This window comes from Tachysurus fulvidraco, chromosome 26 (genome assembly GCF_022655615.1).
Source record: "Tachysurus fulvidraco isolate hzauxx_2018 chromosome 26, HZAU_PFXX_2.0, whole genome shotgun sequence".
Lineage (NCBI taxonomy): Eukaryota > Metazoa > Chordata > Actinopteri > Siluriformes > Bagridae > Tachysurus > Tachysurus fulvidraco.
The window spans coordinates 5,316,474-5,330,576 of NC_062543.1; the positions used below are offsets into that span (position 1 = coordinate 5,316,474).

General features: G+C 39.4%; 1 protein-coding gene and 1 long non-coding RNA gene across 2 annotated transcripts in view; both read left to right on the top strand.

Moving 5' to 3' along the window:
- Nucleotides 1-11,071, top strand: part of LOC113634129 (sodium/potassium/calcium exchanger 3) — a 44,530-nt gene extending 33,459 nt beyond the window's left edge. Inside the window, exons 10-17 of the mRNA XM_047809217.1 lie at nt 1,278-1,420; nt 3,306-3,475; nt 4,417-4,621; nt 4,735-4,901; nt 5,170-5,284; nt 7,231-7,343; nt 9,453-9,518; nt 9,745-11,071. Of these exons, the coding sequence (XP_047665173.1) occupies nt 1,278-1,420; nt 3,306-3,475; nt 4,417-4,621; nt 4,735-4,901; nt 5,170-5,284; nt 7,231-7,343; nt 9,453-9,518; nt 9,745-9,855 (1,090 nt within the window). The 3' untranslated portion in view covers nt 9,856-11,071. The remainder of the gene's footprint in view (nt 1-1,277; nt 1,421-3,305; nt 3,476-4,416; nt 4,622-4,734; nt 4,902-5,169; nt 5,285-7,230; nt 7,344-9,452; nt 9,519-9,744) is intronic.
- A 1,366-nt stretch (nt 11,072-12,437) lies between these two features.
- On the top strand, nt 12,438-13,813 carry LOC113634133. Its single transcript, XR_003438452.2, has 2 exons — nt 12,438-12,596; nt 12,792-13,813. It is a non-coding gene; the product is annotated as an uncharacterized LOC113634133 (long non-coding RNA).
- The last annotated feature ends 290 nt before the right edge of the window (nt 13,814-14,103 follow it).

The window sequence follows — 14,103 nt, forward strand, 5'->3', positions numbered from 1 at the left end:
TTGCAGGCCATTTAAAAATATATAATTCGAAGAATTCTTTGTACAATTGTGTGCGACATTGAGGGAGGAAACAGACCGTAACTGAGACGCTTGTGTGTGTTTCCAGGAGCTCCTGCGAGTTTATATTTGTAAGAAACTCCCAAAAATTCAAGTATGACTTCAACCAAAGCATTGAGACGAGTTGAAATACTTTTCAAAATATTCTATAAGTAAATCAGTAAAAGTCTGGAGATATTAGTTTATGTTTTGATTATTTAGGCAGAACTGAGTTAAAACCTTCTCCTTAATAGATCAGTATAATGTGGATTCTTGTCTTCAGCTGATGGAATCGGTTTAACGCAAAGAGACGCTACAGGACATTTCATGTTCAGGACGCCAGTCTATGGCAGGACACAACTGCACACAGACAAGTACACACTCATACACTACGTGCCAATCAGCCACACACGTCTTTGGACTGGGGAGGAAACCAGTATTCCTGGAAGAAACCCCAAAAGCACAGAGAAAACATGCACACACACACACACACACACACACACACACACACACACACACACACACACACACACACACACACACACACACACACACACACACACACACACACACAGCAGGAATCAAACCTACAAGCCCATAGGTGTGAGGCAAACATGCGAACCACTAATCCCTCCAAATTACATAGTCATTAAGGCCCATGTGCAGAACTCTACACCACATGCCACGTTAAATTCGACTCAGTCCTACGGAGACCCTGTTAGGAAATTATTTAATAGGAAATTAAGGATTTCTTTTGAAGCAGGTACATATTTTCACACATAAATGTTGTTCTTTCAGCTGCTCCCCGTTCAGGGTCGCCACAGCAGACCATCTGGTCCTCATATATTTGATTTGGCTCAGGTTTTATGCCGGACGCAACCCTCCCTTTTTATCCAGGCTTGGGACCGGCACTGAGATTTAGCTCTTCAGCAGCTGGGTTAGCTCGCTGCCCGGGAATCAAACCCAGGTTGCGGCAACGAGAGCGCAGGATCCTGCCGCTGGCATTTTAAAGGCACTTTCACACATAAATGCTTTCATTAAATCAGTGTGATTAAGATAATAATTCTCTTGTTAAAATGATACACAAATTTGGGGATGCAAACATTTGCACTCTATAATTTTGTCATTGTTGTACTGTATAGTTACTCCTGCAGTATTAAAGGCATGTTGTACTCGTAGATTTATTAGATAGACAGCTCGTTGTTGTGTTGTGTGTGCTCACATTGCTGTCCTGTGTACAGATTTAACAGTCAGATTGCTGGCTTCGTGACGCACCAGTGTAGAGGTCCAGACCGGTGCTGCCTACGAGGAGAAACCCCTCGAATCGACGACGCTGCCGAGGATGGAGCCAACTGCAATACGTCCATGGTGCTTCTGAGAAAAGGTCTAATCCTTATTTATACCTCCATTTTATCCATGTTTATGATAAGGGGTCAAACACAAACGTCTAGTTTTTTCAGTACTGTGAGACGACTTGAAGAGGAAATAGATTCATTTTAAAAAAAAAATTCGTAAACCGCACTTTTCGTTACGCACAACAATAAGAAGCACTCAATTTCTAAAATAATAGTTTACTAAATATGAACTTGTCCAATATAACACTATTCTTGACTGTTTAGTTTTTCTCTTCTTCAGAAGAGTTTACAAAAATATTTTGAAATAGTACTTTGATTAGATCACTTTATTACTGAGGAGTTTGTGGTGTTCTGGACAGGGACACCACACTGCTGCTACATCTCTTCTTTTCCTAATTTAGTGCGATCCAGTGTGTGTTTATGTGGTTGCATCAGTCTGTTCATATGTTTTGTGTCTGTGTGTGTGTGAGGTGCTGTCAGCAACTTGGTCAATGTTTTTGGTAACAGTCCCATCATTATCTAGGATGATCTGTGTGTGTTTAGGGAGGTCTGTGCATGGAGTTCTGGTATCCTGACATTTGTCAGTGTGTTTTAAACAAACTACAAGTTTATAAGTATGAAAACTTCTGTTTTCAGGTCAGTGTAGGTTAATATACTGTATATCAATACTGTTCTCAGGTCAGTGTAGAATAATATATCTGTATATCAATACTGTACTCAGGTCAGAGTAGAATAATATATCTGTATATCAATACTGTTCTCAGGTCAGAGTAGAATAATATATCTCTGTACTGTTCCCAGGGCAGTGTAGGTTAATATATCTGTATATATCAATATTGTTCTCAGGTCAGTGTAGGTTAATAAATCTCTGTACTGTTCTCAGGTCAGTGTAGGTTAATAAATCTCTATATAATGTTCTCAGGTCAGTGTAGGTTAATAAATCTCTATAATGTTCTCAGGTCAGTGTAGGTTAATAAATCTCTGTATATCAATACTGTTCTCAGGTCAGAGTAGAATAATATATCTCTACTGTTCTCAGGTCAGTGTAGGTTAATATACTGTATATATCAATATTTTTCTCAGGTCAGTGTGGGTTAATATATCTGTATATCAATACTGTTCTCAGGTCTGTGTAGGTTAATAAATCTCTATATAATGTTCTCAGGTCAGTGTGGGTTAATATATCTGTATATCAATACTGTTCTCAGGTCAGTGTAGGTTAATAAATCTCTATATAATGTTCTCAGGTCAGTGTGGGTTAATATATCTGTATATCAATACTGTTCTCAGGTCAGTGTGGGTTAATATATCTCTATAATGTTCTCAGGTCAGTGTAGGTTAATATATCTGTATATCAATACTGTTCTCAGGTCTGTGTAGGTTAATAAATCTCTATATAATGTTCTCAGGTCAGTGTGGGTTAATATATCTGTATATCAATACTGTTCTCAGGTCAGTGTGGGTTAATATATCGCTATAATGTTCTCAGGTCAGTGTAGGTTAATATATCTGTATATCAATACTGTTCTCAGGTCAGTGTGGGTTAATATATCTCTATAATGTTCTCAGGTCAGTGTAGGTTAATATATCTCTATAATGTTCTCAGGTCAGTGTAGGTTAATATATCTGTATATCAATACTGTTCTCAGGTCAGTGTGGGTTAATATATCTCTATAATGTTCTCAGGTCAGTGTAGGTTAATATATCTCTATAATGTTCTCAGGTCAGTGTAGGTTAATATATCTGTATATCAATACTGTTCTCAGGTCAGTGTGGGTTAATATATCTCTATAATGTTCTCAGGTCAGTGTAGGTTAATATATCTCTATAATGTTCTCAGGTCAGTGTAGGTTAATATATCTCTATAATGTTCTCAGGTCAGTGTAGGCTAATAAATCTCTGTACTGTTCTCAGGTCAGTCTGGTGCAGCACAGCAGGACTCTCCAGTAGTGATGGTGGATGAGCTGCTGATCCTCAGGCCTCACCAGCTGTCTTTTCCGGAGGCGGGGCTACGCATCATGATCACACCCCATTTTTCACCTCGCACTCGTCTCAGCATGGCAGGCCGTGTTCTCATCAGCGAAGTGAGATGCACCACACACCATCCCACTCACCGTATTCAGATATCACTGATGTCTACAGGTCACTTGCACATTGACGTATTGTAGATAACATAACACGCCACAACCAGCAGAAGAACCTTCTGTTTTTATTAGTTTCCTTCTTGGAATACAGAGAGGTTTCATAGTTTTCGGTTGCTGTCTGAAAATATGTAAGACATACAGTACCTATATCCATCCCACATTAGGGAAATTTCTAATATTCGTATATATCTGTATATATTGTATATATCATGAGAAAATCATAACTACATGTAAGTCTTTAAAAAATTATAGTGAATCGAATGAAATGCATTGTTTTTATAAAGTATGGGAACTAAATATCAATCGTCTTAATACATCTCTTTTACAGTATATTTTATGTTTAGGACAAGCAGACACTGTTACACTGACCTCTACAAAGCTCGGAAATCAGACACTGCTTTCATAAACGTTACATAATATTTAAAAATCTCCTGAAAGGAATCTTCAGCATATCAGTGATTGTGTTTTTCTTGAATTTGTTTGAAATTAGGTTTAAATTGTAACATACAAGTTGCCAACATAACTTTACAGTCAGAGCTGCTAGCATAGAAAAATAAACAAAAACATTTGACCAATCAGAATTGAGAATTCCACAGCACTGTGATATAAGAAGTAATACTCTTTATACAGGCATATTATTAAAAATTGTACAATCTTCCTAAATTTAAAAAAATGTTTGAAGGTTTCTATACGGATTTTCCAAATTTTAAAGTTGGCCAGTTCCTAGTCTTTAACTTTAATGTTGGAAAAATGTTTGAATATAAATATGTATAATATAGATAGATCCATGGTAACTAACAGAAAAATCGTATAATATCCCTCATTACACCCTATTACTGATCTATTAGTTCTAGTAACTGTTGACTCTTGACGGTTTTCAGAGACAGAGGCTGATAAGGGAATCAGAGCAGAGAGGAAGCCCGGTGAAATCATTTGGCTCTGGAGGGATTGAGAACGGAGGGAGCGTGGAGCGACCCCTTCAGGATGGAGAGAGGATAGATATAGATGGAGCCGTGAAAGCTGATAACCCTCTGCCTGAGGAAGAGGACTATGGTGATGAAATCTTCAGACCTCTACGTGTGCCAGGTTATCCCAAACTTCCTGCTAGTCATAAAGTCCTGATAAATATAAGTTTTATTTTGTATCTTTACATCCGAGGTAGTAAACGAATCAATAAATCATGACTGTGTGTTGGACAGATGGTTGTGCAGCCCGTGTTAAGTGGGTAGTATCATGGCCACTGGGTGTGCTGCTGTACTACACCGTCCCCAACTGCATTCTGCCCCGCTGGCACCGCTGGTTCATGGCCACCTTTATCACTTCCACGCTCTGGATCGCCATCTTCTCCTACATGATGGTGTGGATGGTAAGAGAATGATAATTGCTGTTGATTTATCAAAAGCAGTCAGTGTGATGTGAATGATACTTAATAATAAGCAGCTACTTATTTGTCCCTGGTGGTCCAGGGGCAGGATCCCTCCGTCATATCGATACGAATAGAAAAGAAGACGCACTCCATGCTGATAAGCTGTCTTTCATTTAGTTTGCGTTTATGATTTCTACTTAAACTAAAATTCATTTCAACCTCATTGATATTAAATACTGTTATGTCAAGCTTATATTTGTTCCTTCAGGTCACCATTATCAGCTACACCCTGGGCATCCCGGATTACATCATGGGCATCACCTTCTTGGCAGCGGGCACCAGTGTGCCGGATTGCATGGCTAGCCTGATCGTAGCTCGCCAAGGTACAGGATAACAAGCACCGTCTTCTTTTCTTTCTAGAAGTAGACGAAGTAGTTGTTCATATCAGTAAGATCTGTAAAAGGTTTTTTCTCTTATTCTCACTATCCCACCCAAATGATAAAACATGTGGGCATGTTTTAACTACCTTAACCACTAGGCTACCACCTTAACCACTAGGCTACCACATGTGGGCATGTTTTAACTACCTTAACCACTAGGCTACCACCTTAAACACTAGGCTACCACATGTGGGCATGTTTTAACTACCTTAACCACTAGGCTACCACCTTAAACACTAGGCTACCACATGTGGGCATGTTTTAACCACCTTAACCACTAGGCTACCACATGTGGGCATGTTTTAACTACCTTAACCACTAGGCTACCACCTTAACCACTAGGCTACCACATGTGGGCATGTTTTAACTACCTTAACCACTAGGCTACCACCTTAACCACTAGGCTACCACATGTGGGCATGTTTTAACTACCTTAGCCACTAGGCTACCACATGTGGGCATGTTTTAACTACCTTAACCACTAGGCTACCACATGTGGGCATGTTTTAACTACCTTAACCACTAGGCTACCACCTTAACCACTAGGCTACCACATGTGGGCATGTTTTAACTACCTTAACCACTAGGCTACCACCTTAACCACTAGGCTACCACATGTGGGCATGTTTTAACTACCTTAACCACTAGGCTACCACCTTAACCACTAGGCTACCACATGTGGGCATGTTTTAACTACCTTAGCCACTAGGCTACCACATGTGGGCATGTTTTAACTACCTTAACCACTAGGCTACCACATGTGGGCATGTTTTAACTACCTTAACCACTAGGCTACCACCTTAACCACTAGGCTACCACATGTGGGCATGTTTTAACTACCTTAACCACTAGGTTACCACCTTAACCACTAGGCTACCACATGTGGGCATGTTTTAACTACCTTAACCACTAGGCTACCACCTTAACCACTAGGCTACCACATGTGGGCATGTTTTAACTACCTTAACCACTAGGCTACCACCTTAACCACTAGGCTACCACATGTGGGCATGTTTTAACTACCTTAGCCACTAGGCTACCACATGTGGGCATGTTTTAACTACCTTAACCACTATGCTACCACCTTAACCACTAGGCTACCACATGTGGGCATGTTTTAACTACCTTAACCACTAGGCTACCACCTTAACCACTAGGCTACCACATGTGGGCATGTTTTAACTACCTTAACCACTAGGCTACCACCTTAACCACTAGGCTACCACATGTGGGCATGTTTTAACTACCTTAACCACTAGGCTACCACCTTAACCACTAGGCTACCACATGTGGGCATGTTTTAACTACCTTAGCCACTAGGCTACCACATGTGGGCATGTTTTAACCACCTTACCACTAGGCTACCACATGTGGTTAAGGTATTGGGCTACCAATCAGAAGGTTGTGAGTTTGATCCCAGATCCACCAAGTTGCCACTCTTGGGCCCCTGATCAAGGCCCTTAACCCTCAATTGCTCAGTTGTACAAAACAATGAGATAATGTAAGTCGCTTTGGATAAGGGCGTCAGCCAAATGCTAAAGATGTACTAAAACACTTTACTACCCAAACAAGTGAAGACCCGAGTACACATTCAGGGGAATCATAGCACAGTTCCAGAACAAGCGAACTCACACCACCTCCTACAAACGGTCTTGGGTTTTGTACCATGGTGCACTTCTCTGTCCACATGGCAGATTTCACATTACCAATTTTTTTCATACAAACTAAATTACCAGTGTGTAAGTGTCATTGTATAATACTCCATTGTATGTAGACTATAGACTCCTGTGTAAATGTAGAGTGCTATCAAGGGAAAGTAAAAGGCTCACAGATAATACAGGAAGTAACGGAGTGTTTCTTTTCACTTCTTTTGCATACGTGTGTGTCAGGTATGGGAGACATGGCAGTGTCTAACTCAATAGGCAGTAATATATTTGACATCTTGCTGGGCTTGGGCTTTCCGTGGATGCTCAGGACACTGGTGGTCGAACACGGATCATCGGTGAGTGCTCTTTTGCTTTCTTTTTACAGAGACAGGACATACTGATGAGATGTTTAAAGACTTACAGATCTAATCCTAAGTGGAAGGATTAATGTGGTGTTTATCCAGTGTTCATGCATATCACTTTAACTCAACCACATTCGAGCAGCTAAAACATGTTCATAGTCTCATTGTTACCTCTTTTTATTTTACACTGAAGGTACACAGCTAATGTAGACCACCTGACTGTAATTTACACCTGAACTACTACTTCATAGGACACGGACATAAACCTTACACGTAATGGATTATATAACGTAAAAGAAAATCATAATTTTATTAGTTTAATAAATTTGATCAGTTTCATAAATTTCATTTTTAGTAAAGTATAAAAACTTTAAGGAGTAGGAAAGAACTGAAATTTAAACCTGGTTTACAAAATTGTAGGAAATCTTTGATTTTTCTTTGTACTCAGAAGCGTATGTCCCTAACTCATTTGCATGTAGTTCATTCATTCATTCATTCATTTTCTACCGCTTATCCGAACTACCTCGGGTCACGGGGAGCCTGTGTCTATCTCAGGCGTCATCGGGCATCAAGGCAGGATACACCATGGACGGAGTGCCAAACCAATCGCAGGGCACACACACACACTCTCATTCATTCACTCACACACTCACACACGCAATCACACACTACGGACAATTTTCCAGAGATGCCAATCAACCTACCATGCATGTCTTTGGACCGGGGGAGGAAACCAGAGTACCTGGAGGAAACCCCCGAGGCACGGGGAGAACATGCAAACTCCACACACACAAGGCGGAGGCGGGAATCGAACTCCCAACCCTGGAGGTGTTTAGTTCAATTCAATTTAATTTATTCTATTTGTATAGCACTTTTAACAATTCCCATTGTCTTAAAGCAGCTTTATAGAAGTATGGAAACAGAAGAGAGGAAGGGAAAAAAAATTATAAAAAATTCCTCTTCTTTGACTTTGAGACAATGGGAATTGTTAAATTGAATTGAACTATATGCAAATGAGTTAGGGACATATATATATATATATATATATATATATATATATATATATATATATATATATATATATATATATATATATATATAAAGAAGGAGGGGGAAAAAAGAGGGAAAAAAAGCAATAAATATATACAATTAAAGCTTAAAATTAATTTGAAAAAAATATTAACTTAAAATTTAAAATACTATATATCTATATCTATCCCTATCCCTAATGTGCAAGCTGGAGGCGACGGCGGAAAGGAAAAACTCCCCGAGAAGACATGAGAAAGAAACCTATAACCACGCCCACAAAACTCCATAAAAGGTCATACAGTTGGGAATGAGAAACAAACACTGAAGGAAAAAGGCAGAAGCGGAAGATATTTTGACTCACTTCATTGCCAATAAAAATATTTAACAGTATCACAAACATTTTGTAATTAAATGAGACGACATTCAAATAAAGGAGAAAAAAAAAGGATGTTTTTAAAAGGATGTAGCTGACATGCTGGAGGTTTTTCACCGTGTTAAAAGAACGTGACGTGGATTTATAACCCGACCGAAAAAACTTCATACCGGTCTTTTACCTCATGAGCGTGACCTTAATCTTCCATCAGCTGAGGAATTTGTTTAGGGCTCACGGCTACGTGCAGACGCATCAGCTCGTCCTCGTTTATACACAGCTGTTTCTTTGAATCTAAATAAATAAATGATGCATTTTATGACTTGGTTTATAAGTTCGTGTCTCGCTGTAATTACTTTTCCCTTTAATTAATGGCAGTAATATAAAATAATGAAAAAGTTCTCTCGATCGTATCGTTAGCCCCGTCCTAATGAGCTAACACGGAGACGTGTTTTCGTTAGAGACTCCAAATCAGTTGTAGAAGCTCATCTCCGGATAAGAGCTAACTACTGTAAATATTTAATATAATACAAAAAATAAATAAAAATAACCTATTTAAACTTTGCAGGATTTTCCATATAGAACAGCGCAGTAATGATCAGATTTAGAGATGAATTTGAGGTCAACACGGTTTTAGTCTTCTTATGAGTAAATTTATACACACTCGTGTTTTACGGTCACTGTTTCTTTCCGTGTTTTTCCAGGTGCTCATCAACAATAAAGGTCTGGTGTACTCAGTTATCCTGCTACTAGCATCCGTCTTCCTCACTGTGAGTAACGTTTATTCTTACGCTTCCACGTGTACAGCTTTGTTTTACCGTCATTAACATCGTTTCATTGAGTTCTGTTTTGGTCCCTGAAAATAATCCTACACGCCTTAATTCGAAACCGACTAAAACGTCGGGTGTTTAAGTCTTACGGTGTTGCATGATTGTCCACAGAACCACCAAATAAGCACGTACTAATAAAATTAATGTGCTTTATCGTGCATCTCAGGTGCTGAGCGTTCACCTGAACGGCTGGAAGCTGGACCGGCGTTTGGGTTTGGGCCTCCTGCTGCTTTACTCAATCTTCCTCCTCTGCTCCATCCTCTTTGGGCAGCTTTAAAAACAAAAACAAAAAAAGAAAACAAAAAAAAAAAACACCACCTCCTGTACATCCCGACTTACATCCAAGTCCAACAGTCAGACCAGTTTTTAGTTCTTGTTTCGAGTTTGATTTATTCACACTGGACACGGTGTTAACCTGAGCTGAAACTCAGGCTAAGCAGATACAGTGGAGGAACACTAAAGACAGACAGACGGATTAACGGCTCAGAACGAGATACCGATGCCGCCTCTGTCTGGAACGACTAATGCAGTTACACTGTACATGTACAGCTTTGTTTTTCAGTTCACACACTGAATCATTGTCAAAGAGAGTTCCACTTGTCCACAAAAGCACCACTGCCTTCTGCCAGTAGATAAACCAGCGGTGAAGGTGATCATATTCATAACGTTTTGGGTTCGAAGATGTAGCATTTGCTCCTAAGACATGCACCTTCTTCACTGTGGCTGTGCATCTAGGAACAAGTCGGTATCAAAGCTAATCAGCCTGGATGAACAATCGCCTCGGAATCACTACGTGTTTAGATTCACTGTTAATCGTTCAGATGATGCTTTCATCCCAAAGTGGACTGCACGTGAGACTGAATCCAAGCACATAATCTGATCCAAGCACAACCAAGCATTCGAGGGATCTGAGATTACAGGACAAGACTTTAAACCTCAGATATTAAAGTAGCGGTATGGGACCTGAAAACTTGACGAAGAGCCAGTTGCACCAGGTGAACAGTTGAAAGATTGATCGCGTAAACAAATACAGACACCAGGTCTGTCTAACTTAGTAATGTGTAACGTTATCGTAGAACAAATCATATTGTCTCATGATACGATGTTAATATTCAACACTACATCCACAATTAAAGATGGGTCCGGAAGAAGAGTAGCGATAAATACGGTATCTATCAATATCGGGTTTATTCCGTGCTCACGTGCGTATTATACCGCGTGATACTTTATAACGTCAGCCTCGTGCGTCTTCCCTCCTTAATAAACAGTGATGTTGGTTTTCTTTTTAGCAAATTAAATGATAGCAAATTTCGAGGGGGGGGATTAATATCTTCTGCAATATCTAAGCACGAGGCCACTTACCCTAGCTATCTCTCTCTCAGTCTCTCTCTCCCTCTGTCTCTCTTACCCTACCTATCTCTCTCTCTCTTACTCTACCTATCTCTCTCTCTCAGTCTATCTCTCTCTATGTGTTTCTCTGTCTCTTACCCTACCTATCTCTCGTTCAGTCTCTCTCTCTCTGTCTCTCTTACCCTACCTCTCTCGTTCAGTCTCTCTCTCTCGGTCTCTCTTACCCTACCAATCTCTCGCTCAGTCTGTCTCTCTCTCTCTCTGTCCCTACCTCTCTCGCTCAGTCTCTCTCTCTCTGTCTCTCTTACCCTACCTATCTCTCGCTCAGTCTGTCTCTCTCTCTCTCTCTGTCCCTACCTCTCTCGCTCAGTCTCTCTTACCCTACCAATCTCTCGTTCAGTCTCACTCTCTGTCTCTCTTACCCTACCTATCTCTCGCTCAGTCTGTCTCTCTCTCCGTCTCTTACCCTACCTATCTCTCTCTCAGTCTCACTCTCTGTCTCTCTTACCCTACCTATCTCTCGCTCAGTCTGTCTCTCTCTCTGTCTCTACCTATCTCTCGGATATATATATATATATCCTAAACGTGTGAGCACTGGAGAAATGTATACAAAGATAAGTGAAATGCATGACTGATCGTTAATTCTAAAGTAGCCATATGCGATATATCACTTTTGGAAACGATTCATAGAACAAAACGTACATCATGGGAGAAAAATGGTATCGATGCATCCCGAAGTTTAATTGTTGATAAAGGGATACAAATAAGTGAGTTTTATTTATTTATTTTTTCATTGCAATGTGATTTCAGGGAAATATAGCATTAAACCTAAACATTTTGCCCAACAGACCAAAATTCTTAAAATATGCTTTTTTATAATACTAATAAAAAAACAAAGCAGGTTTCTGGTTAACTGCATTATTAAGTTTAGCAGAATATTACAGAATAATACAGCAGAACAAACCACAACCAACCCTTCTTTTATTGTCAGGTTTCCAACTAACATCGTAATATAAAAACATTACAGAAATGAAACTGAAGTCATTTCTAATCACAGCACAGTGAAACTGTTCACATTTTATTAGCTGTGTTAGTAAACTCAAAGCTTTCCTACCGTGGCTATGATGTCAGCTGGTGCGACCGGATGCAAGGGTTCATTAAGTAAAGGAAGAGAAATGGTTTCAGGTCTTTAGCTGAAGTTCACCTTTTTGTGTTTTCTCACTCTTACACACACACACACACACACACTCTCTCGCTCTCTGACACACACACTCACACACACCCACACTCTCTCTCGCTCTCACACACAAACTCTCGCGCTCACACACACACTCTTACAAACACACTCACTCACTCACACACACCCACACACTCTATCTCTTGCTCTCTGACACACACACACTCTCTCTCACACACCCACACTATCTCTCGCTCTCACACACAAACTCTCGCACTCACACACACACACACACCCACACACTCTCTCACACACCCACACTATCTCTCGCTCTCACGCTCACACACACACTCACTCTCTCTCTTACACATTCACACACACTCTCTCTCTCTCTCACACACACACTCACTCTCTCTCTCTCTCTCTCTCTCTCACACACACACACACACACACACACAATAATAACTCTGAATCATGCATGCACCTGTCAGGTAGGAACAAGCTCGTTCAAGCTCCAATTTCTCACCTCTAACTTTACGATTAGTTCGAGTTGTATTTGTATACTGTTCGTAATCTTGTGTTCGTAAAGTAACTGTTTTGCACTGACTGTAGCAATACTTCAGAAGTGTGAAGGAGGACACGTCCCACACAAAGAGGCTCATCGTTTGTTTGTTTTTTCTTCACAGCTTTGAAACAGACTTTTAGGAAACAAGATGTGAACTCTTTGGATTTTTAGCATTTCTAGAATAGCACTGTTACTATTTAAGTTTTTGCAGTGAGCGTCACAATGTTTGATAAAAGTTTGTACGGGTTTTGTTATCCTGGTTGTTTATGTTTAGGTACGATCAATGTTTATATTACCGAGATCTTTAAATACACACACACATTATATATATATATATATATATATATATATATATATATATATATATATATATATATATATATATATATAAAGTGTGTACAGCATTATTAGTGTTAAAAGTACAAAAAAAAAGTCTTTATTGTGGCTGAATGTTTACTAAAAATAATTGACATAGTTTTCTAAAGAGATGTCAGAACCTAGATTTGTGATGTTTTTAATATTTATAAAGACTGAAGAAAACAGTATAAAGTATATTGATATAGTGTGACTTATGTTTTCGGGCATGTTTTTAGACTTTAACGGACGGCGTCCTTCCAAATATCTTAATACAGCTATGAATCGTCACTTAGTCAGATTATTCCCTTATTTGTCCGAATGTTTCCGCAGGAATTAAACGTCTTCGTTGATGTATATATTTATTTACAACTGATTTCTCTTGTTTCCTGATTATGGATTGTACTTAAATCCCTAATATATAATGTTACTGAACATCCTCCACTGTATCGTCACTTTTACCCTCACACGAGGACTGTACCATTCGGTTTATTTCAAGCACACTATGATTGTTTTTTTGTTTGTTTTCGTTGTTGTTGTTTTTTTTAAAACACACCAAACCTTGTGTTCGTTTTTGTTTTTCTGTTCATCTGTGAAAAATTCCTCATCACCGGCTTTACTGAAAGATTTCAACGTTTTCTCCAAACGGTTTCATCAGTTTTTACTCATCCGATCCACGACACCACAAAAGAAAAGGGAAACGCATCATGTAGACTCGAATAAAGTAACTATTAGAAACGTTTGTATGTTGTTGAGTGCAATAAACAAACCAATGTGCAATAAGAAGTAGTAGAGCTTGCATCGTATTTCTCTCCGTAGATTAAAACACCAGCTTTACGTTTTTAAAACACACAACCTTCAGTGAGCTCCTTCTCCTGCTCAGCTCACTAGCTCCTTCTCCTGCTCAGCTGTATGTAACACCAGACGTCGTACGTTCCGGCTCAAAGGTTATTCTCCTTCTTTGGTTCCAGTCATTTTCCAATTTTTATATCACTTTTCAGTTCAGGTTTGTGCTTCTTTTATATGTACATGACCATACAAATATTCTCAGTCCAGAGGAGGAGATCTTTTAAGTCTCG